Source organism: Cydia pomonella, chromosome 19 (assembly GCF_033807575.1).
Source record: "Cydia pomonella isolate Wapato2018A chromosome 19, ilCydPomo1, whole genome shotgun sequence".
In the NCBI taxonomy this organism is placed as follows: domain Eukaryota; kingdom Metazoa; phylum Arthropoda; class Insecta; order Lepidoptera; family Tortricidae; genus Cydia; species Cydia pomonella.
In genome coordinates, this window is record NC_084721.1 from 9,578,328 (window position 1) to 9,601,748 (window position 23,421).

Sequence of the window (23,421 nt, forward strand, 5' to 3'; positions counted from 1 at the left end):
CGGGCTAAGAATAGAAAAAAGTGAGCTGAACTGATTTTTAAAGAGATCGCCCAAAAGTTTGTTGGTGTAAGTAGTTAGTTGGTGTATGCAGCAGTATATTTGTGGCTACGTTATGCTTATGGTTTATGTAAAAAGCAATGGGTTCTATTATTGAGTGAAATAGGGTAGAGTGGTCTAAGAATGCACACTTACCTATTCTGTGAGAACCTATAGCGTAAAGAGGAGTTAAAAAGTAAGATATTTGTTTAAACTTTATATATTTTTACTTCGAAATGGTGGCAATGTGATACCATAACCGAATTCAGCATCCCCGATTTATGCAAAAACGAAACCAAACACGGCCTAGCAGCTTCACTGATTTATATATCAAGATAAAATTGAGAGCCCTAAATAATACCCTGTCAAGAGCGTATCCTAAAAACTATACAAGATATCGAAAATCTTGACTCGATAAAACTTGTAACAAATTTAATCAACTTTCATTTTTATAAGTGACCATGTCGCTAAGACTCCGAGACTAAGACTAAGTTTCCGAGATATATATAGGTCATATAAGTAATTGAAAAACCAAAAAAAATAACCTTCAAACCCACTCTCCCCCGTCTCAAGGGCTAAGGCCGGGGTCTTTTGATGTTTACCTCCTAACAAGTCCAAACAAAATTACGAAGTCAAAAATTGTGTTCCAAGCATTTCTCTCTATAACTTTTTTTTAAAGAATTCGTTGCCTGGCCGACAATAAGTTTTTTTTCTTCCTCGCGTTGTCCCGGCTCATGGGGCCCTGGGGTCCGCTTGACAACTAATTACTAAGTATTTTTAATCTTTCCAATTTTTGTTAAATTATAAGTAAGCGATTAATGCATATTAGACACTAAGTAATATAATGCTAATCAGCACGTAAGGTTTATGTGAGAATGCTGATAGAATGAAATGAAATAAATAAAATCAGTCAGTATAAACTGAAATAAATGTCATATACTAAGAAAAAGTGACCAAGGCCTCCAGTGCCCCAGGCTGGAATCGAACCAGCGTCCTCTGCTACCACGGCAGGTGCCTGAGCCACTCGGCCACCGATATGTGATATTTTCTGAAAATAATTTAATTTGTTCTAATACTTCTAATAAAATCAGTCAGTCTTCAGCAATAGAACAATGACTAAGCCAGTAAAACCTTTACAAACCTGAAAAATAGTGAAAAGTACACAAAAGAAGTGAAACGGAGTGCTAAGTAAACATTATTAACAAAGAATAGCACAACAAAGAGAAAAGCTGTTCTAAGTATTCGTTTGATAAACATTTTGAATGAGAAAATGCATTACTCAGCTTTTTGGAACACTGATCCTAATCCCATCCCGAGTTAACTTCATCTCCAACTTTGCTACATTTACCCATAACTCTGATTACAAAGTGTGAGGCAAGCGTTATCGAGTACTCTGTAAATATGACCAAAGTTATAAAGTTTATCCGTCTGTCTTTGCTCATGGCATAGCTTAAATCTGAAAGCGGAATGGTATAGCTAGTGTTCAGAAACTTCCACTTTATGAGCACATGATCAACATTTTGTACTCAGTCGTTATACAAAGCCGGAGTTTACAAGTTTAAGGCACGGTTTTGGAGCGAGAGCTAATTTGTTGTCTAGATGTTAGTTTCTTATCGAAACTGTTCAGGAGTTTGCTGTAGATAGAGTCGAGGATTTGGCTCTAACAGATGAGTTTGAATTTACAAACATAACAAATGTAGGTAATTCGGAGGAAACCTGATATAATCAGTGATTTATTTCAGTGCTTTAACTTTCAAATATGTTACTACATCTAGCCAATGCACCGCGAGTGAGCAAACGCAGTTGTTATAGACTGCGTGTCGTTCAGAATCAGGCTAAGTACACCAGTATTGGTGCTGCAGTATTGCTGCGCGATAGTACTGCCGACTGCATTGCTGCTGCAAATGACAACAATCCAAACAGCAACATAGTTTCAAATTTCAAACGTGTGTAGCGGACCGTTGGTACCATTTTTTAAAATCAAAACCAAGCATTTTGTTATAGTAAATAAGTCACAAGTGTACTGTCAAGTTACATTTTATACATTTTACACGTCGGTGGCAAACAAGCATACGACACGCCAGATGGTAAGCAGTCTCCGTAGCCTATGAACGCCTGCAACTCCAGAGGAGTTACATGCGCGTTGCCGACCCTATCCCCCCCCCCTCTCTCTCTCGTTGAGCTCTGGCAACCTTACTCACCGGCGGAAATAAATCATGAATAATTACATTATACAATTATAATAAATTACATAGATATGTATACTTACTTAATTACTCCGTTCGCTCAGTGATTCAAAGTGAGGCTTGGCCTCCGCCACAGCACAGGACAGCGCCCCTTTTTTCGGCCCTGCGCGCGCTACTTCACGCCAACTGTTGACCCGAAGTACGCGCAGATCCGCCTCCATTATGTCGCTCCAGCGATACCTGATGCGTCCGACAGGGCGTCCGCCTGCTAGTCGGTAAAATACTATAATTAAAAATAACAGACATACAAAGAAATATAAAAAACAAAATTAACGGGGTACATTTTATCTATGTGTCAGAACTAAAAAAAGTAGTTTACCAAATTATCCTTGCAATACCTAATAATACCCTTCTGTATTATGTAGGGTAGATGTATATGGTCACTCAAAGTCATAGCTATATATTAATTAACAGACAGGAAACAAAAATCAAACCAATCAAACAAAACAAAACCAATCTGAATATAAAAAGAACAAACCTATTTAAAACTCATTTTAATACATCACACACATAAAGAACTGCGAGCTGACTAATAAATCAACCTATATAAAAATAATTAAATATATAAACTCTTTACATTTTCTCTGGTAAGAAAAGAAACCACACAATCACGAGTATGCTTGATGAAAATATTCTACTTATTGTGTTCTCTGCCGAGATTGAGATTCTTGGAGTTTATGGTGGAAAAAACTAGAGCCCTTTTTAAATAAAGCAATATCCTCCACTTTTCCACCTGCGTTTATTTCTTTTAATATTTTGTTGTACAAACTCATAATACTAGAATTTTTATTAGAAGTGCTTGCTTTTCTTGAGCGCTGTTGAAATCTAAACGAGTGGCTTGTTCTAGTAGAGTCGGGCCGCCAAACGCCGCGAGCACGCCAACATCAAAGGCCTCTTTAATACGTAGCTACACACTGAATGCTTCCAAATAAACCCTTTATATAGATGCAGACAAACGAAACTTAATGGTTTCGTTTATGAATCGTAAGATTGGTGTTAGGTACATGTTTCTGCTACATCCGTTTTATATTTATTTTAATGCGAGCAAGAGTATAAAACGAGTTCACTACCAAGAGTCCCTCTAATTATTTATAGTATTTGTTAGGGAATTTCTAAATTATCATCTCGGCTACGAAAAATGTTGTTGTAATTATTTTTTATCATGAAACATAATACTTATATATTTTACTAAAACAATAATGTGAAAATAGACCCAGTTGTCATACATCACAAAAAGTAGTGGCAACTGAATATGTAAATCTTTATTTCAGGCAACTAGTGGCCCATAAATAAATACCCACCTTAAAACTAACATACATATTATAACAATATATCTTAAAACTAAATACTACAAATCATTATGGTTGCGATGCATTACGCAACCCCGCAGTGTCAGGGAGCCGGCCTCGGAACCGCCGAAATTTGACACCCTTCGGCCAAAACTCCTCCTTGTTGAAGGTCGTTAGACGTTCAGTCGGAACGCACACCACAAACGAATTAAGATTCGAATTGTGTCGAGATTCCAACTTCGCGACCCTCAGGACGAGTCCGGACTTTACTCTCACATACTTTACAATGTCATCGACCTTCGTACGGTTATGTAGACGGGACACATACAGCAGCGTCGACAGTTTTGCAGGACGCAGCAAATGATTGGGCCCAGTCGGCGCAGTACCGCACTGATTCTGACGAGCCAGTTTTCTTCTCTTTTCCACCTTCTTGAAACCATCCTCGTCGCATCGCGACTTCCTTAGAGTCGACTCTTATTAGTCCTTGTGAACAGGTTCACGAAGGCTCTGCACCCCTTTCTTCGGCCGCTGCTTAAGCTTATATATACAGCAGGCGGCTTAGCGGCAGTAGCAGCGTAAGAACGTTGCGGGGCCAACGTACTCTCGCGTGACGTGCGCGTCTCCGGTGACGTAGACAAGCGGGCGGTGGGGCGCGGGTCGGCGGTCGCCTGCTCAGCATTTACCGACGCATCCAAATTCGCGGATTTAAAACTGCCGATGGACGCTTTCCACGCAACGTGACACACGGCTATGTTAGAGGTATTATGACCTACATAAGGTGACCTACATTAGGTGTTAGGTTGACCTACATTCCGAACTTGCGCTACGTAGTAACGCCAATCTGGAACGTAATTCACTGATGGTATTATTAGATACCTCTAACTTAGCCTGCACTTCTGCCAGACTCGTCTTCAGGAATGTTATGTCCTTCAGCAGCCTGGTGACGTCGACATGATTGAAGGTAACCGGTGGTAACCGGTCTAGCCGTTTCGCAACGAACGCGGGCAGGTCGTCTGGATCGGTCTCCTTGAACAATTTTATTATGTCCTGGCGACTTCACGCCTCGATCTCTGCGACGGGATGGTATCTCATCAGCTTTGCCGAGCGTCTGGAAGAGTAGCGCCTTGCCACTGCAAATATCGTCTTCACTAAAACTCGATTTGCAGATCTGCTTGATGCTGACTTCGTCCATGGTGTCTATGGTATTTTGTACGAACGCCAGTAACTCATTCGCTATGGTTTGTTGCGAACTCATTGCGAAAAAATACGGGGCAGCGACCAAAGTCGCGCCGATCGCGAATAAATATGTTATTCGAATATTATGCAGTGAGGCGCGTCCGATTCCACGCGCGCATCACACTGCACTGAATAGATGCCAAGTCTGAAACAAGTTTGTTGACATTCACAACAATATATTGCCGCATGACTCGAACTTGAAAAATTACTTAACTTTTACGAAATCAATTCCTTATTCGAATTTAGTAAATATTTCGTTTATAAGAAAATTCTTGAAAATGGCTTTGATATTAATATCTCTGTCCTGTCTGGCCTGAAATTACTTAAATTGTGATCATTACAGAAAGCGGTTACTTAAACTTAATCCACTTTAAAACTCAATTTATCGAATACCTTTTTTTATAAATCTTAATAGTAAATACTTAAAAATCTTCGTTGTTAATAATCAATTTCGATAGTGAACACGCCTTTCTAAGGCGTTTAGACGACAAATAAGTCGCCAGAAAATGCTGACGAATAAGTTGTAAAATCACAAAGATTCACTGTTGATGCATAATGCATAGCGCTGGAGGGTTTTAAGTTTTGCAAGGATTTCCAGAAGATTTTAACAACTGAGACGTATTCGGCCGATCGCCAGGAAACTACATTCTTGGGCGTCAAAGGAATCTGCCAGGACTATTTTCAAGCTTAACTAGGCGTTTGCTAACAATAACAACAGCGTTGTGAAACAAGTACATTATATTGTTATGTTATATTTATTTATATGATGTTCCATACTTGTCTTGATGTTTTTTATTAGTAATAATTGTGAATAGCTAATAGATAATTTTTACACCACACAAAAATACCCGGACCCGGGTACGTCCTTAAACTACGTCCACAAGAGAGGTATGGGCATTGTGAATGTCATCTCGCTTTTTGTGGTAGGGCACAGCACAGCGGATGTCATTCCAGATCTAGACCAGAGCTCAACTAGGGAAGTACCTCCACCTTACAGAAAACCGCAGCCAAATAACAGACGCAGACTCTACTCATAGTGTTGTGTTCCTGCCGGTGAGTAAGGTTGCCAGAGCTCAACGAGGGGTTAGGGTCGGCAACGCGCATGTAACTCCTCTGGAGTTGCAGGCGTACATAGGCTACGGATACTGCTTACCATCAGACGATACGGCCCGTCTGATGGTACGGACGTCTTGTTTGCCACCGACGTAGTATTAAAAAAAAATACTCTTTTTATATATTAGGCGAGAGAAGCTACTTTAGTATTTAGATATGGATCATATTACTTATTAAATGAATCAGACTAAAAGTAAACCAGTTATTGAAACTAGTTACTGATGATTCTATAATAGGGCAACTAAAGTAATTTTCGGTCAGTTTTTACCATCAAACAGCTCAAATTTTTAGTACAGCTGATTGGTGACCATAACCCCCTATTGGTCAAAAATGGGAAATTACTTAATTTACGCCTGGAAATGCACTCTCAATTAACGGAGTAAAAAAAACACGGTTTATAAGAAATGCGAGCTACGGGCAATAAAAAACAATAACAAAGAAGGCAAACTTCAAAAGAATAATGAAACCTGAAATTGTTCATTCACAAAGTGCAAAATGTACTTAACTGTTTCGCTTAAACAAAATTACCTTGTTTTTATTTTTTATACTGAATTGTTTCAGAATAAAAATGATTAAATGGGAGGTAACAAAATCATACCCATGGGTAATTTTGGCTTGCGGATTAGTATTGTAAAAGGCATTTTGGTTGAAAAATCAGCAATTACCTTTTTTATACCAAAAGATTTTTATTTGAAACATATACCTGTATACTTGGATGGATATATGTACTGGCCACAATTTATTAATTTCGAGTTCTTTACATATAATATCGTAGTCATATACTAATGTAGCATGGGGGACATAAGACTAGATATTATAGTTTTTTCGTATAATATACGAATGATGATGATACGAATATAACATATATTTGTGGCGTTTCAACGTGAATTACGGCCGTATTCGAACAATGCTTATTATGTCTTTTTTATATCTTATGTCACAGCGATACGATACCGATCTCTCAGAGTTAAAAATTACATTTCTTCAATCAAAAACGTCACTTTTGTCATTGGCGCTGCTAAGACAAAAGCATAATAGCATGCTTATAAGTTATCACTGGCACAACTTATAAGCATTATTTGAATACGGCCGTTACTTTGTTAAAATAAATTCTATCGCCTCTTGTGTTGTGGGTGTTCATGGGCGACGGTAATCGCTTCCCATCAGGCGATTCGTCTGCTCGTTTCCCTCCTATATCATAAAAACCTATTGTTAATTAAAAAGATTTTAGTTAAAATAATAATATATAAATATAAACACACAGGTCTGTATTGTTAATTCACTACCGATAAATATTTACAACCAAACCATTCCCAAACACTAAAGGCGTAAAATGTAAGTTAAAGCGAGTAACAGCAAGTCATGCACCCACTTTGTATTCAGTCAGGCCCGACTTCCAGCTACTGGAGTCTAGTGACTGGCAAGTCCATGTGTGCATAATGTATGCGCCGTAATGCCTTGGTCTGCTCGCGTTAAAAATGCAAACTCTGGCGACATATGGTGACTTTTGGGATGCTTTCAGACGACAGAGATGCGTTTGAAACAGTACGGTTACCACCAGTTTGACACTATTATAGACGCTTGCGTGTGCGCAACTTACTTTCTATGTATCTCGCTTGTACTTTCATATTTATTAATGCGAGTGACATGTACATATATAAAGTAAGTTACGCAGACGGTAGCGAATATGTGTCAGTTTGACACTGCTAGTACTAAGGCAGTCATGTTAAGGCTATGTAGTAGTTAAAACCATTAAGTAATAATGAAGCGTATATTTTAACAAATTTAACTAATTAGTGTAAGAATGCCCCTTTAATATATATTTTTTTATTAACCAGTTGCCATAGGTGGGAGAGTAATGTTTGATATGTGTACCTGAGTAGGTTGGTCAAGTACGTTTTGTCTATTGTTAGCGTAAAAATACTAGTTAATCTTACTTAGAGTCACTGTGGCTAAAATCATCTGCATGTAATTCCGCACGCGAATGCGTTTTCCTAACAACAGTACGCTTATGTTAACTTCATCGATAAAGCAACGAACTTGTAGTTTCGGCAGTCAAAAGAACGCTATTCTGCGATTAAAAAACGCCAAAACTTTGAGCAACACCGAGAAGGGAGTCAACATTAGCACAATTTCCCCTCTGCCGAAGCACATGCCCAACTGAGCATAGCGCGGTGCGTGTTACTGATGTGTCCGTCAAAAAGAGATCGCGAGGTAGCAAGAGTTGTCTTTGACGTGTGTAATTTTCTATGTATTTGTGTCGTCATTACACAGATTGGATTTTGTATGTTGTAGTGAGTGAGAAGTGCGACGTTGTGCACGTTTCCCACAAAAACTTGCAGGACGATTTATACGGTATTATGCTATCGCTTGGGGCCCTCCCTTCCGACGTGTCCGAAGCCGGTGTTGGTCGAAGCGTAAAAAAAACCGCTTAACAAATTTTGCCGCAGTGTCCTTAGGTTCATGTTTTTGTGCTTAATATTGGTTATTGATTTTATATATGTGTTGTACTTCATAAATGTTTTATTATAATAAACGTACATAACACGATTAATAACAATTAGTTTTACTATTAAGATTATAAAATCAACGCATTTAAATGATTTGATAGTTTAATATTAATATAAAAGTAATTTTGTGATTTCACAGTTAACTGCACCGAATTATCATTTAGCGTATTTCGGTGTACATAGCTACTATTTTAGCGGACGCTTATTGACTCATTTAAAACTCTTATTTCTAGATATCTATGATGATACTGTTTGTTGAAGTCCTTTGCATTAAAATTGCAAAATAACTAGCTTATTGGGAGGTAACAAGAGCAGTGCTTAGAGCGCAGTCCTCTAATATTACGCGGATTTCCACCGTTCATTCCCGTCACGTTCTGCGCTCAACATGTTTGCGAGAGATTAAACGTATTCAGTAGAAAGCTATAGGTAATTGTTCTGTTGGCAGCAACAAATTTAATATCAAGATTAAAAAAGGAATTTGAATTTTTACGACGAAATTATCTTGTTGCCTAATAATAATAATTTCGTTACTATTGCGGATGGCAATTATTTTTTCAGGCACGCCGTTAACTAAAAGAAGCAACGTTTGACCTTTCTGGAAGTGAAATTATAATAATTATGAAATATTGAAAAATTGTAATAAACTAATTGTGTAAATTGTTCAACTTTTAGTCATATTTGATACCACGAAGTGATTTTTTTTTTTATAATCGTCACATGGTTAAAATCGACTGTTTGCGAACCCAACGCACACTCGCCAGTTTTTATCTTGAATATTTATAATATCCTATTTTATTAAATATAAAATGTGCCAAGTATGTATTTTAATTAAAGTATGTTTGAATTTGGCAAAGTCAAGTTCCACAATATTAGGCTGAAGCAGCATTCGTATTCCAATATGCTGTTTTTGTTATTATCACACGCAGTGCATCTCCCTCGCACTAATGAAAAAGTAAATTAGATCAAATCCACATGAATTTGTAAGTTCGAATAGACCTTCTGGCGTTTGTCTCCGCCACGCGATCCATTGAAGTCACTGCAAAGGGCGCGCTACGCATTGACATGGAAATTCCTATCACTTCTCGCATTCATACGTCGCAATGCTTCCACCAATTATGGAAATATCCTGAGGGCTTTTGAGCTGCGCAGTTATCTTATGATAGTGCTCAGATAAGTATGTTGACGCTCTGGATGAAAATAGCGACTCGTTTTTCGGATGTCCGGTAAAATCGCACATATCAGAATTATCATTGTATGATAGTTAATTCGATGACACATCTATATTTCTAATATAAATATATGCTGGTAAGAGTATATATTTGTGTGATGAACACGGTTTCTGAGTCATGGGTGTTTTCTATGTATTTAAGTATTTATAATTATATAGTATATATATCGTTGTCTAGGTACCTACAACACAAGCCTTATTGAGCTTACTGTGGGACTTAGTCAATTTGTGTAAAAATGTCCTATAATATTTATTCATTCTATTTATTTATTTATATAATAATAATAGATTATAAATCCTCGTATCATTTAAGTATACACACAAACACAGACAGAGAAAATCAGCTTCGCTTTCCAGAGTCCACTTAGCTTTTCCCTGGACAATGGACATTGTCTGTCTTATTGCCATCTAAACTAAAAGCATTTAAGTTTTTTTTTTCATGACAATGAACCACCACATAAAGGTGTTTTTTGCCAATACACTAGATGCTCGTAAGATATTTATATTGTCTGAGTTTCTATACTTATTTTTATCTATGAGCTTTGAAAATGTAAGCAGATTCACCACTAACACCTTTTATTTTAATTATTAAAGCAACACCAAAATTATTTTATCAAAAAATTGCACATTTTAGCTTTGATTTAGTTATCAGGTTAAAACTCTAATTATTATTCAACGCTAGAGATTTAATATTTCGTATTTACAGAGCAAGGACAATTATTTAATTTGACATTTGAGATTACAAAAACACACGAGAAGAAAATAAATTAAGAAAGAAAATAATATGCTTTCTTATATAAAAAAAAGTATGTCTTAACTTAAAGTTTGATATTTCTCAAACAAAAGTTCTCACGAAGTTCAGAAATAATCAACGTAAGTGAAACGGCATACCATGCCCGTGGGAGTATAGTACAATGTCGTAGATTATGCTACTTTATTTTATAGTCGACTTTTACATTAACCACGAGTGTGAGTTTTAACGATTTCGTGTAAATATCGGTCTCAAGTTCAAATCCCGGTAAGAGCATTTATTTCTGTGTTTATCATGTATATTTATTTGCTCCTGAGTTATGGCTGATGGAAGTGTTCTATGTATTTTAAGTATTGATATATATCTATCTGTTTTAGGTATATTCCGACGTCTAGTACTCGAAACATGTCTTATTGAACTTACTGTAGGCCTATGTTGATAAGTATAAAGATTGGCTCATAATAGTAGAGTTATGAAGACCGACGTGTGGACGCTACCACGCACAAATAAAGACTGATGAGCGAAGTGGCCTGGCGCACCGGTGTATGCGGTTAGCGGAAGTGGCGAAAGGTTGCATTGACAGTTTTAATCAAAATAGTTACTCTTAAATGTGTGCGATGCTATCTGTACAATAGGGATACTACATGGTTAATATAAAATTATATCTGCAAAATGAAGTGACGAAATATAATAATTGTTCATTGACCGAGCGTCAGCGAAGGTCTTCATTTAAACTTGGCAAAAGTGCTTTCGTATATCCGGATGTTTTCCTCTGCAGGTCACATTAGGTACTCAACCGATTCTCGTGTAGTTTTGTGAGCAAGTTCGTTAGTTAGATAACATTATTCTGTCGTTTCATTTTTTGGAAAAAGTTGAAATTGGTAGAAATTGACATAAAGGACTTAAGCGCCAGTAGAATCGAAGGCACTTATGACTATTATGAGTTCGCTGTGATAATTACTCAACAAAGTATGTATTGTTTGTGTAATAATGTCCTATAATATTTATTTTATTTATTTATAATTACTACTCACAGAGTCACTATAGGTTATTTGTATTCAACTGTGTTGAAATAAAATAAAGAATTTTCCCCGCTTAAGAAACTGTTTTTATTACTGATGTTGAGTAATCGCTGATATACAAATCGACGTCGACGTCGGAAATGCTCAAAATGTTTCGCTCTAATAAAGTGCAGCTTCAATAGGTGCATCGCATGCGTTGGCGGACCGACGCAGACTACGATAACGGGCTGCAGCTCTCCGCGACCGATTGCTCGACACGGGCAACGACGGCGAGACCTGCGCGACACTACCCTCGTTTTCGGCATTATTGAAGTAAAAACTTTATGCGCATTGGAATTTTGTTAAGATGGGAAAAAAACATTGAACCCTCGACGCATCTCGTAACATTACCGTAACTGAAACCTCTGTAGATAAGTATCTACATAAATTGGCCCCTTAAATGGGGCTGTAAACACGAGAGTTAAGTCTGGGTTGAAATCGTCAGCTGTCTCTTTTTCTTCTTATGTTGGTTATGAGATCAAGTTTTTTACTTCTAACGGCGTCCCGGAGTGCCCCTGTTTTTTATTGTCAAATGACGGGTTGCACACTCCTTCATTAGCCAAAGGCTCTTCCACAGTAACCACCGGCGTAAGTAGTACCCAGAACAATTTTCCAGGCAGAAGGCACTATCAAAGAACAGTCACTGTTAAAGTTCGAATATTTACTAATTTCAATAACGTGCTTTTCGCTGAATTACGAAAATTATAACAAATATTAGTGAAATTATTACTAATTATTAATACGAGTATAAAAAGTCATTCAATCATTGCAGTGAACGCATAAAATAAAATTGAACTACTACTACGTTCAGAGTCTTCTGGTTCCACTTTTAAAATTAACAGAGGAGTCGCAAAAACGCCTTACTTCCGGGTCCTCTCCTGTACAGGTAGAAGGCCCCATTTATGTTAATATTTATTAAAGGTAAAGTCCGCTGAGTTTCTTTTAATTAAAATATTGAGTAGGAGGGAAGGTTTTTCACTTTCGGCACTCTACGAAATTTATTTCACCTTTAAACAAAATACAAGAAAACCTTTTCGTGGTTTTGACGTTAGTATAAAAATAATAATACCTTCAAAGGAAAATATATTTTACCGGCTGTCGTGTAAAAGATTATTTTTTGGTGAGTCGTACGAGTCCTCGAACAGTACGAAAATAAATAAACGGTTAAACAATGTTATTTAATGCGGAAGTAAAATTTGCAGGCAACAAACTTGGAAACCGAGGGAGTTTTATGAATTCCGGGACACAATTTACAGGCTTTTGTTATATCGTAAGAAAAACAGTAGTTAATTTAGGCCGGGCCAAAGTAGGAGCTTTTTTTGATAGACTACGAGTACGATGTGGGTACCAAACGCTAAATAATTTTATAATTGGCTTAAAATTTTACCACGCGCGCTACAAGCCTTTCAATCGTTTGGTTTAATCTGTCATCTTTCTAAATATATTTGTAAGAAAGGGATAAAACATAAATTAACTAATTGAAAGTTGTAAAGTTTTATAACACATCAATGGAAGTAAGTGTTGAACTTAGTGATTAGTATTTACATTAGGTACTCCAGTCTCAGAGATCCTATTGACACTTTTACTCACTTTTACATTTTTAACTTACGCGTAGCTATTTTTTTTAAGTTTTTTTTTAACTTATGTTATATGCCATACTTTATGAATTATTTTGTTTGAAGGGTATACGATGGTCCCTTATTTTTCTAATATCTTAACCCTACTGAACAATCGATAAACGATTTAAGGTGCATAGGTAGACTATATGTAATATTTTTATATTACCCTACTCTTTAAATAAAATGTGTGCACATCATGGAATAATAACTGAAATCACAGAAACTACTCGAGAAACAACCCTCTAAAACCAAGATTACATTTAGAAGTTGTAACACACAACAAAGTAAGTAATTTTTCGCCTCGCCTAACTAAAGACGAATCAGGGTTCTACTAGCTGCAACGTTGCAAACACGCTCCGAGTATGTGGTAAAAGTTCTTAAGCTTATTTGCTCATTAGTGTTGGTCCTAAATAACTAAACATAAAGCGAAATGGACAGCGTGGGAGACGCAGGTATATGTGTAATATGTAAGTGCATACACAGCACACGGTGTGATCCAGAATATCACGACAGAACTATACTAGTCTATAGATATATTAAACCGTTATTTGATATAGTTTTAATACCTACAGCAACCGCTAAAGACATAATTTCTGACTGACTAATGACAAACGGCACCTTACTTAGAAACTTTAGCTGCTTACGTATGGTAATTGAGGATTCTCACAGAAAGGTGAAGTTAATTCATTTATTTAACATTCGTTCAATAAATAGATTGAAAGCTCAAAAATATCGAAAACTATTTTTGACGTATACAATCGAGAAATGGTTTATTATTCTTTATAAAATATAGTACAATAGGCTAACAACAACTACAAATACGCAGCGTGGCAGTATTTTACGCAAACAACTACAGATACGCAAATTTGAGCGTTTACACATGCCTATTAATCAGTTCAACTAGAAATGGAACTCCCCCTACCTTACTTTAACATTACCCTCGACTTTTATAGTAAAATAAAAATAAAATGTTTTTTTGGGTGGTAGACATAAAAAAAGTAACATAGCACTGTTGAATTATTTATTGTAATATATATTAAATACTTACATTTTTAAGCCCATTCCAAAGATAAGTGCTAATTAACTTACAAATTCACTGCAGTAATATTTGTGACACTGTACATGTGTTAATTATCAATCTTTAAGTACTTGCTATCCTGTTGGTTACAAAACTGTCAAGTACATAACCTATAAGAGCAACACTACAACAATGTCAAGCTACACAGATATTGCCGAGTCACAGAAGTCACTGGAGACAAGAGTGCAGAAGATGCTCGATGAATTTGAAGCCAAGCTACACAGGTCACCGGCAGCAAAGGCGACAGTCACCAGTCTTAGTGAGGAATTTTCAATTTTTAAGGAGCAAATATTGAGCTTGATGAAACTTCTTGGGAACCAGATTAAAAGCCTTAGCCACGCTCAGGATGTTATGGAGATGAGACATCGGAGAAAGTATCTACTCTTCAATGGTGTTCCAGAGGATCCGGCCGAAACTGTAAGTTTGCGCATAGCTGACATTATTACTGACCAATTAAAAATCTCCGGTGTCTCGACTGCTTCATTTAAAGCATGTCACCGACTTGGCAAGCCATCTGAGGGTCGCAACAGGCCTATTCTTGTGAGGTTCACTGATATGGACCTAAAGTCAACTGTGTGGCAGAAGAAGACCTCTTGTAAGGGAACCACATACGCCATTTCTGAGTTCCTTACGCCTCAGCGGCAAGCATTGTTTGTGCAGGCACGTAAGGCTTTTGGGATGAGAAGCTGCTGGTCCATTGGTGGCAACATCTTTGTAAAGTTGACCTCGGGCAGGCGTGAACGCATTGAATCGAATGAAGATGTTGAGCGCCTGAAGCCTCTTAGCGACAACCAGCAGCCTCGTTCGTCGTCGACGCCTGACTCCGGCGCTGCTGGTGCGAAGAATGCCGATGCCGTCTTAGATGTCCCCAGCAACCAGACCGGCCGCCCCCGGCGTGCCGGGAAGTCATAATTTCTAAGTTTGTAGTGTATTGTATTAAATTTTTCTCCTGTTTCCTTTTTTATGTTATCTTCACCATGGCAGTAGGTAGTTCATAGTCCATTTGTTAATATTGTCATCTTACCCGTTTTTTTTTTTAGTTATAATTTCATTTGTTTTTGCACACACTTCACACTAGCTGGTCTGACAGTGACATTGACATTTTTGACGTCAGTTTTGTCTGGAGAGTTTGAGTCAATGTTTAAACCGTTTCTGTTTACTACAATAGTATGTTTTGTCATTATAATCGTGACCTGCTGCCATTTATGTAATTTTACTTTGTTTTTAATTTCCGATAGTTGTTTATTCTGTAATCTCACAAGCTAACCAGCAGGATAAGCAGAGTTTTTTTTTGTGGCTATATCTTGTATTTATAATTTATTTTTTATAAATATTTTGTAGTCATATTATTATATATTTATTACGTATTTTAATTATTTATGTCTGACGATGAAACTTTTTATTCTGCTAGTATTGACAGTATTTCTTTTCATTCTCTAGATTCCTTTGATACTTCTCACACTTTGGGCACTCTCGTGTCTCGCGAATTTCTCAACTCCGGTGACTTTAATGTATGCCATATTAATGCCCAAAGTATCCCTTCTCACTATAGTGAACTTATTGAGACATTTCAGTCCGACTTTGTCCATGCCATCTTGGTGTCGGAAAGCTGGTTAAAGCCTACCCTAGACTCGACATCCTATGCCTTGCCTGGTTATGTGTTGATCAGGAATGACCGAATTGGCAAGGGCGGTGGTGGCGTAGCCATTTACCTTAGAAGTACCATTCCGTACAAATTGTTAAATTCGACTCCTTCTCTTTACACTGGCTCAGCGGAATGGATATTTCTCGAGGTGATTGTCAAAGGGGTTAAGGCAGTCCTGGGTGTAATTTATAGTCCCCCCACCGTCGACTACTTTTCTCATCTGGAACGAATTCTTGAGTCCGTGAGTTCTGATTACGCACATCACCTTATCATGGGGGATCTAAACACTGACCTTCTGAAAGACACGTCACATTCTCGTAAACTTAGGTCATTACTTCAGTCGGTCAGTTTCTCTCTTCTTCCATTGGGTCCGACTCATCATACAGCGTCATCGGACACTTGGCTCGATGTGATCATTACTTCATCGCCAAGTCTTGTCACTAAGTTAGGGCAGTTCATGGCGCCAGGTTTCTCTCACCATGATCTTATATATGCATCCTACAAAATCAAGGCACCTAAATGCAAACCGGCTCTAATTCATATGCGTAGCTTCGCCAAGATTAATCCTGAATCTCTTTTAAAAGATGCCGCTGCTATCGATTGGTCTCCTGTGCTCTCGACCTCATCAACTGACGCTAAGGTTTCTCTGTTTAATGATGCGATTCTGGGGCTCTTTGACAAGCATGCGCCTGTTCATACTGTTAGAGTAAGGCGTCCACTGGCTCCTTGGATCACTGAGGGCGTCCGAATGGCAATGAGAAGGAGGAACAGAGCTTTCGGGCTCTTTAAACGTGACCGCACGGATGAGAACTGGAATCTCTTTAAATCAGCTCGTAATCGTTGCAACCAGATGGTACGTGCAGCGAAGCGACGATTTATTCACCGTAATGTTTCCTCTTCGTCTATGGCCGATGTTTGGAAATTCCTCAGATCTCTTGGCCTGGGAAAATCCCCCAACAGTTTTAATGGCAGTTCCTTTTCTCTCAATGACCTTAACAGGCATTTTTCCTCCGCTCCTTCTGTTGACACCGCTACTAAGGCCATTACACTTTCTAACATCTCTTCTTTGATTTCTCTTATCTCAGATTCTTTCTCATTCTGTCCTGTTTCTGAATTTGACATAAAGGTCATTATTAAAGCTATCAAGTCAAAAGCCGTAGGTTGTGATGATGTGAGTCGTTACATGATTGTGTCGGTCCTCGACTGCGTACTTCCTGTACTTGCTGACATTATCAACACTTCACTGGCCACTGGTGAATTCCCTTCTCTTTGGCGTAAAGCATTTGTGATTCCACTGCCTAAAATTAGTAATCCCACCACTCTCAGTAACTTTCGGCCCATTTCAATTCTTCCTTTCCTCTCGAAAATAGCTGAGGCAGTTGTTCATAAACAACTTTCCGTCTTCGTTTACTCGCATAACCTTTTAAGCCCTTTGCAGTCAGGTTTCCGACCAAGTCATAGCACCAGTACTGCGCTTCTCAAGGTAACAGAAGACATCAGGCGAGGCATGGAGAGGCAAATGGTCACGGTGCTTATTCTTATTGACTTTTCTAACGCGTTTAATACCGTTGACCATGACATTCTCCTTGCCTTGCTCAAACATATGAGTGTCTCTGAAATAGCCCTTAACTGGTTTGCTGCCTACTTGCGAGGCCGCCAGCAGGCAGTCCGAGTTGACCGGTCTTTTTCTGACTGGTGTGACCTGGCGACTGGCGTGCCTCAAGGAGGTATCTTATCTCCACTTCTTTTTTCTACTTTTATTAATTTTATCACACCTGACCTTCGCTGTTCCTACCATCTGTATGCTGATGACTTGCAACTCTACGACCAGTGCTCCGTGACTGACGTTCCAACTTGCATTGGTAAACTAAACCTAGACCTTTTACATATCCAGCAGTGGTCCGAGAGGTTTGGCCTCTTTGTAAATCCGTCTAAGTGCCAAGCTATTGTTATAGGTAGTTCCAAACAGCTTACTAAACTAGACTTGGACGCACTTGCACCAGTAAACTTTAACGGCTCCCCAATAATATTTAGTCAAAGTGTTAAAGACCTGGGTGTTCTTTTAGACAGTACCTTGAGTTGGAGAGCACAGGTTACTGAAATCAGCCGTAAGGTCATGGGCTCACTTCATTCTCTCAACAAAATGAAGCACTTCTTACCGATCAAAACTAAAGTTGCACTAATTAACACCCTTATACTGCCCATTATTGATTATGGTGATGTGTGTTATCCGGACTTAAACGAAGAGTTGCTCGATAAATTGGACCGCCTGCTTAATAACTGCATTCGCTTCGTTTTTTGCCTCCGCAAATATGATCACGTTTCTTCTTTTCGCGCACAACTTGGCTGGCTTCCCATTCGTCAACGCGAGCGAGCGATAAGCACAGAAAAAAGAGTGGAAAGCGAGCGAATATTGCGTAATATTCGCTTGCTTTCCACTCTTTTTTCTGTGCTTAACGATCCACATTCTCCTGAATACCTCAAATCCTTCTTTCAATATTATGGCGTTACCCGCGACCGTCAACTTCGCTCTTCTGGCAATATGTCTCTGTCCATCCCTCTTCACCGGACTGGGTTCATGTCAAATTCGTTCACCGTGCAGGTGGCGCGTCTTTGGAATGGACTTCCTTTTTACATCAAAAATGCACCAAATAAGTTCGCTTTCAAAAAATCATTACGTGCTTTCTTTGCTAGCAGAATGAAAGATTCTTAATGTATTTATTTATTAGCTTCAGATGTTTCGTCTTTATATATATGTATATATATATATATTTATTTATATATGTATGTGTGTATTATGTTTGTATGTATATGTTATTTTATGTATTTTTGCTTGATTTGTTTTGCTATTGTAATTGTAGCACCGCTCTCAATCTCTCTGCTTAGCCTTAAGGTTGACTGGTAGAGAATGCCTCGTGGCATTAAGTCCGCCTTTTGTACTATAAGATTGTTTTCTTTTGTGCAATAAAGATTAAATAAATAAATAAATAAAAAAACAATTTGCACGACCTACTAAATAACAGTGCTGCACAATATTTGATTTAAAATATAGTTTATGGTATGATAAAAAAAATATCGGGTATAAACGTCCATTTAAGGTTTCATCCGTAATGAGATTTCCGTATATAATATTTTATTTCAACACAATACATGTAGCTTTAAAGCTTAACTCGTTTATAGGTCAAAACCCAGTTTTATGTAAGAATTCATATTCATTCACAAGGATTATTATACATACATCAATTATTGTAATTGTAATGAATTAATGGCATCCATAGTAAATCAATGCGTTTGATGTATATCATTACACAGTGTACGCTTTACGAATTTTACTCCCTCAATGCACCAACCTTACATGAATAAATCACTTTGTGTTATCTGTTTTTCTACATTTGTAATGTAATGTATATATTATACCGGCGTGTTAACTCTGTCGTATAATGTTAGCTGAGGTTGACAGCTACCCAACAAACGAAACAATAGCTCATTATTCTTTTAGTAGGCTGCGAACACCCGTTGTGAGGGTTGTTGTTGCTGTTCAACAAACACTATACACTAACAAGTTTTGGTTTGCTTTAAGTTGTAATTAAAGTAGTGAAATATTTATAGATAGCAGTAACTTACAATCAGCTTACAGTTGTTATTAAGAATATAATATAATTTTGTAGTAATTTACAGATTGGACAAATTTGTATACCTATATCAAACTAGTAAGTATAGGTATAAAAGTGAGATCAGGGGCCTAGTTTTAGGTATACATCATCCCGGTGCATTGACATTTTTCAATTAACCTTTGTTAATAAATGAATGTCGTTGTAGCTACGCGTGATACGCGATATGCATATGCACGCCTGCGTAGCCAACGTGCATATGCATATCGTTCACGCTCCATGGCGGACGATACGCAACTATCACAGTCACACTAATATGGAAGAGTGATAGAGAGAGATAACTACGCTACGCTACGGTGCGTTAACGATGGTAACTTTGGCTACGCGGCCTGACAAGAAAATAATACGTCTAACCATCCTTATATTGAACCAACAAATATCACTGGCCATTCAGCAAGGCAATGCCGCAAGTATTTTTGGCACTTTTGGTCCAGGTGAAAATCAGAGTATTCTATTTGTTTATTGTTTTTTATTATATAGATACTCGAATAAAGACGGCGAAATGCAGTAGGCAATACTCGTATACAAATATCTGTATGGCAAACTCAATTTGTCAATAGATAGGAAAATTATTATTTGGGTCAGTTCCTACGCCTGTTGCTATAATTTCATCATAACATGCCTAAGTTTGGAATTGAACTTGTATTGACTGAACAAAGGCTTATAATTTGATTGTCACGTTCAAGTTGCCAGTTCAAACAAAACCGTTTCATCCTAGCACCCGCGATTTGTTACATAACTATAGTTTTGTTGTTGCCGCTTCCGTTGTTATTACGTTGTAATGTTTGTGACATATTGTGTTCTTGTAATATAACACGTTTGATTGTTTTTGTGGTTAACGGATAAAAAACAAAACGCAATATGGTTGGACGTAGTTTTAGGAATTTATACCTATAGTTATTTAACACTTTAGTTATTTTATAGTTGAAAATAGATTAGGAAGTTAGAATATTTTATTATACTAAGTATATTTATGCTAATATAGTTTTCTAACTGTACGTGCAAGATTTTCTCTTAATTATATTGAAAATATTTGTCTGATTACCATTCACGTGGCCAAGTCAACAAGTTCTTGTTTTATAACAGCCACAAGAAAAAAGTTCTGCCCCTAATGGGTTGCCGTGGAACAAGAAAAACTATGATTTATCTCGTTTCCCAAACAAGGAAAAACAATTTCGGGCTCTTTCCGGCGGAATTGTATGCCAAAAGGTACTTTGTTATATAATTTTATTGTCTTTTTTCAATATTAATGATGAATATAATGATGTATGTAGTATTAAGTTCATTATTTAATACAAGTATTAAACAATCAGTCGCGAATAACTAGTAATCATTTGAATACATTTTCAAAAAAAAAAAGAATAGGTATTTGTTTTACAAGGGAGCAAAGTTGTTGTTTAATCGCTCGTGCTAAAATTGATAAATAGCGAAAGATGCCAAAATTGAACCACGAGCTTAGCGAGTGGTTCGAAAATGGTATCTTGAGCGTCGCAAGGGTTTCAAGGATTAAACAAAATTTTAGCCTCCGAGTGAAACAAAATTTCTCACTACACCAACGCGAGGAAAATACTAAAAATAAACAAACTACATTCAATCCAAGTGAACGTAATAAAAAAATATCATTCAAAATCATCATTTAAAAGGTAATTCTACCAGCTTACATAAGGAAATAACTCAAAATTTGCCTCTGATTACTTTGCCCCATATGTGGACAAAATGCAACTTTCTCATTAGTTTTTAAACAATCAAGAGCGCCTTGACCAGTTGGTGTGGTGAAAACTTCTTTTATCTATTCTTATATTTTTATTTACATGGTTTACATACAACATTGAGTTCATTTTCAACTAACCGATCTCTCTCTACCATCGTTTCAACTAAATCGATAAAATGTATCTGTTAAGTATACGACCTTAAAACTATTCGAAGTTACTTACTTACGCTTAAATTATTCGACCTAAGTTATCGTTATCTATTTTATTACCCTTCTGGCAACTTCTACCCGCTAAATAAGTAAGTTTCTCTTTCAGCAAAACGGAATCAGAAATATCTTTAAAGTAAAATTAAGTGAAAACTACATCGGAATCCGTTACGAAGTTGAGTTACAAAACTCCTCAACTTCCAGTTCACCTTGCATATGGTTAGTTTTGAAATAAATGGTATCTCTTAGATTTATTTTAATTAATACTTGTTACGAAGTGTGCACTGCGGCTATTTTATATAAACTAACTTTTTTAACACTTTGATTGCTTTATGTCATAAATACAAACATCATTCAAACGCCAAAATCCCGGGCGCAAGGGAGCTAATGTAAACCTTACTCGAAAGTGTGAAGATTCCATTTACAGCGTCCGCCATAACACCTATAAGGAGTGTACCGAAAAAAAGCTGTAAATTTCAAATGAAAACAACTGATGCGATTGAGAATAGACTAAGGTTTTTAGAATAAGTACATGCAATAAAAAGCGACTTGAAATTTAGATAATTGTCAGTTTTTTTATTTATATTTTTGTCATAGCAATGTTAGGCAGCTTTTTCCCAGCACATTCAGTGGCAGCTTTTTACGGAACCGTTTTCCATATTTGCCTGCAGCAGCCCATCACCTGCTGGAATTGTTAATGTTTTTAGCTGTGTCATTCTTCTCATACACTTTTGATTTGAGCCCAATAATAGTTGAGAGAATGGCACTGCAGGACGTTTGGAGCTCTTACTCTATTCTATGTCAACTACCAAATGAGAATTTTGTACGAAGGAAATTGTATGATTTTCGATTTGGCCTAGAATTAAGTAACACACATTATCTGTAACTTTAGCTATCCTAACCTTTGTACGAAGAACTAAACTGACTTTTATCGTAATTCGTTGCATTTTAGCCGCATATCTATCACAGTTTTTACGATAATTATAAGAGGTATGCTTCGTTTTCGTAAATTCTATTAGCAATCTTTGTGATGGGTCCAGGGTCACTTGTTCCTAGAGATCTGCCGCTTCGAGGCCTCTGTTCAAGAGACAACATACTAAATTAGTTATTTATTATGAAATGCACGAAACTTTGAGGTCATTTTTAGGGTTCCGTAGCCAAATGGCAAAAAACGGAACCCTTATAGATTCGTCATGTCCCTCTGTCACAGCCACTTTTTTCCGAAACTATAAAAGCTATACTGTTCAAACTTGGTAAGTAGATGTATTCTATGAACCGCATTATGATGTTTACACAAAAATAGAAAAAAAAACAATAAATTTTGGGGGTTCCCCATACTTAGAACTGAAACTCAAAAAATCTTTTTTATGACGTATTAAAAAAAAACTACTTACTAGATCTCGTTCGAACCAATTTTAGGTGGAAGTTTGCATGGCAATGTGTATCATATATTTTTTTTTGATTTTTCATTCTGTTATTTTAGAAGTTACGGGGGGGGGGGACACACTTTTTACCACTTTGGAAGTGTCTCTCGCGCAAACTATTCAGTTTAGAAAAAAATGATATTAGAAACCTCAATATCATTTTTAAAGACCTATCCATAGATACCCCACACGTATGGGTTTGATGAAAAAAGATTTTTTGAGTTTCAGTTCTAAGTATGGGGAACCCCCAAAATTTATTGTTTTTTTTTCTATTTTTGAGTAAACATCATAATGCGGTTCATAGAATACATCTACTTACCAAGTTTGAACAGTATAGCTTTTATACTTTCGGAAAAAAGTGGCTGTGACAGAATCGGACAGACAGACGGACATGACGAATCTATAAGGGTTCCGTTTTTTGCCATTTGGCTACGGAACCCTAAAAAGTAGGTAAATTACTTGTGAAATGTCACATGGTTTTGTTTTAACTGTAGATAGTAGGATCTTATAGATGTGCCATACCGCGTACGCCCGTGAGAGACATCAGAACATACGCAATGCGACCAAACTAAACACACGTTTTAACATTCCTGACA

At 37.2% G+C, this 23,421-nt stretch overlaps 2 protein-coding genes across 5 annotated transcripts in view; both read left to right on the plus strand.

The window, feature by feature from the left end:
* Positions 1-23,421, plus strand: part of LOC133528380 (uncharacterized) — a 563,200-nt gene that overhangs the window by 285,612 nt on the left and 254,167 nt on the right. The window lies entirely within an intron of this gene.
* Positions 14,300-15,391, plus strand: LOC133528461 (uncharacterized). Its single transcript, XM_061865854.1, has one exon. The coding sequence runs from the start codon at positions 14,300-14,302 to the stop codon at positions 15,077-15,079; it is 780 nt and encodes a 259-aa protein (XP_061721838.1). The 3' UTR covers positions 15,080-15,391.

Coding starts and splice junctions, on each gene's coding strand:
- LOC133528461 (XM_061865854.1), top strand. CDS start 14,300: ATGTCAAGCTACACAGATATTGCCGAGTCACAGAAGTCACTGGAGACA.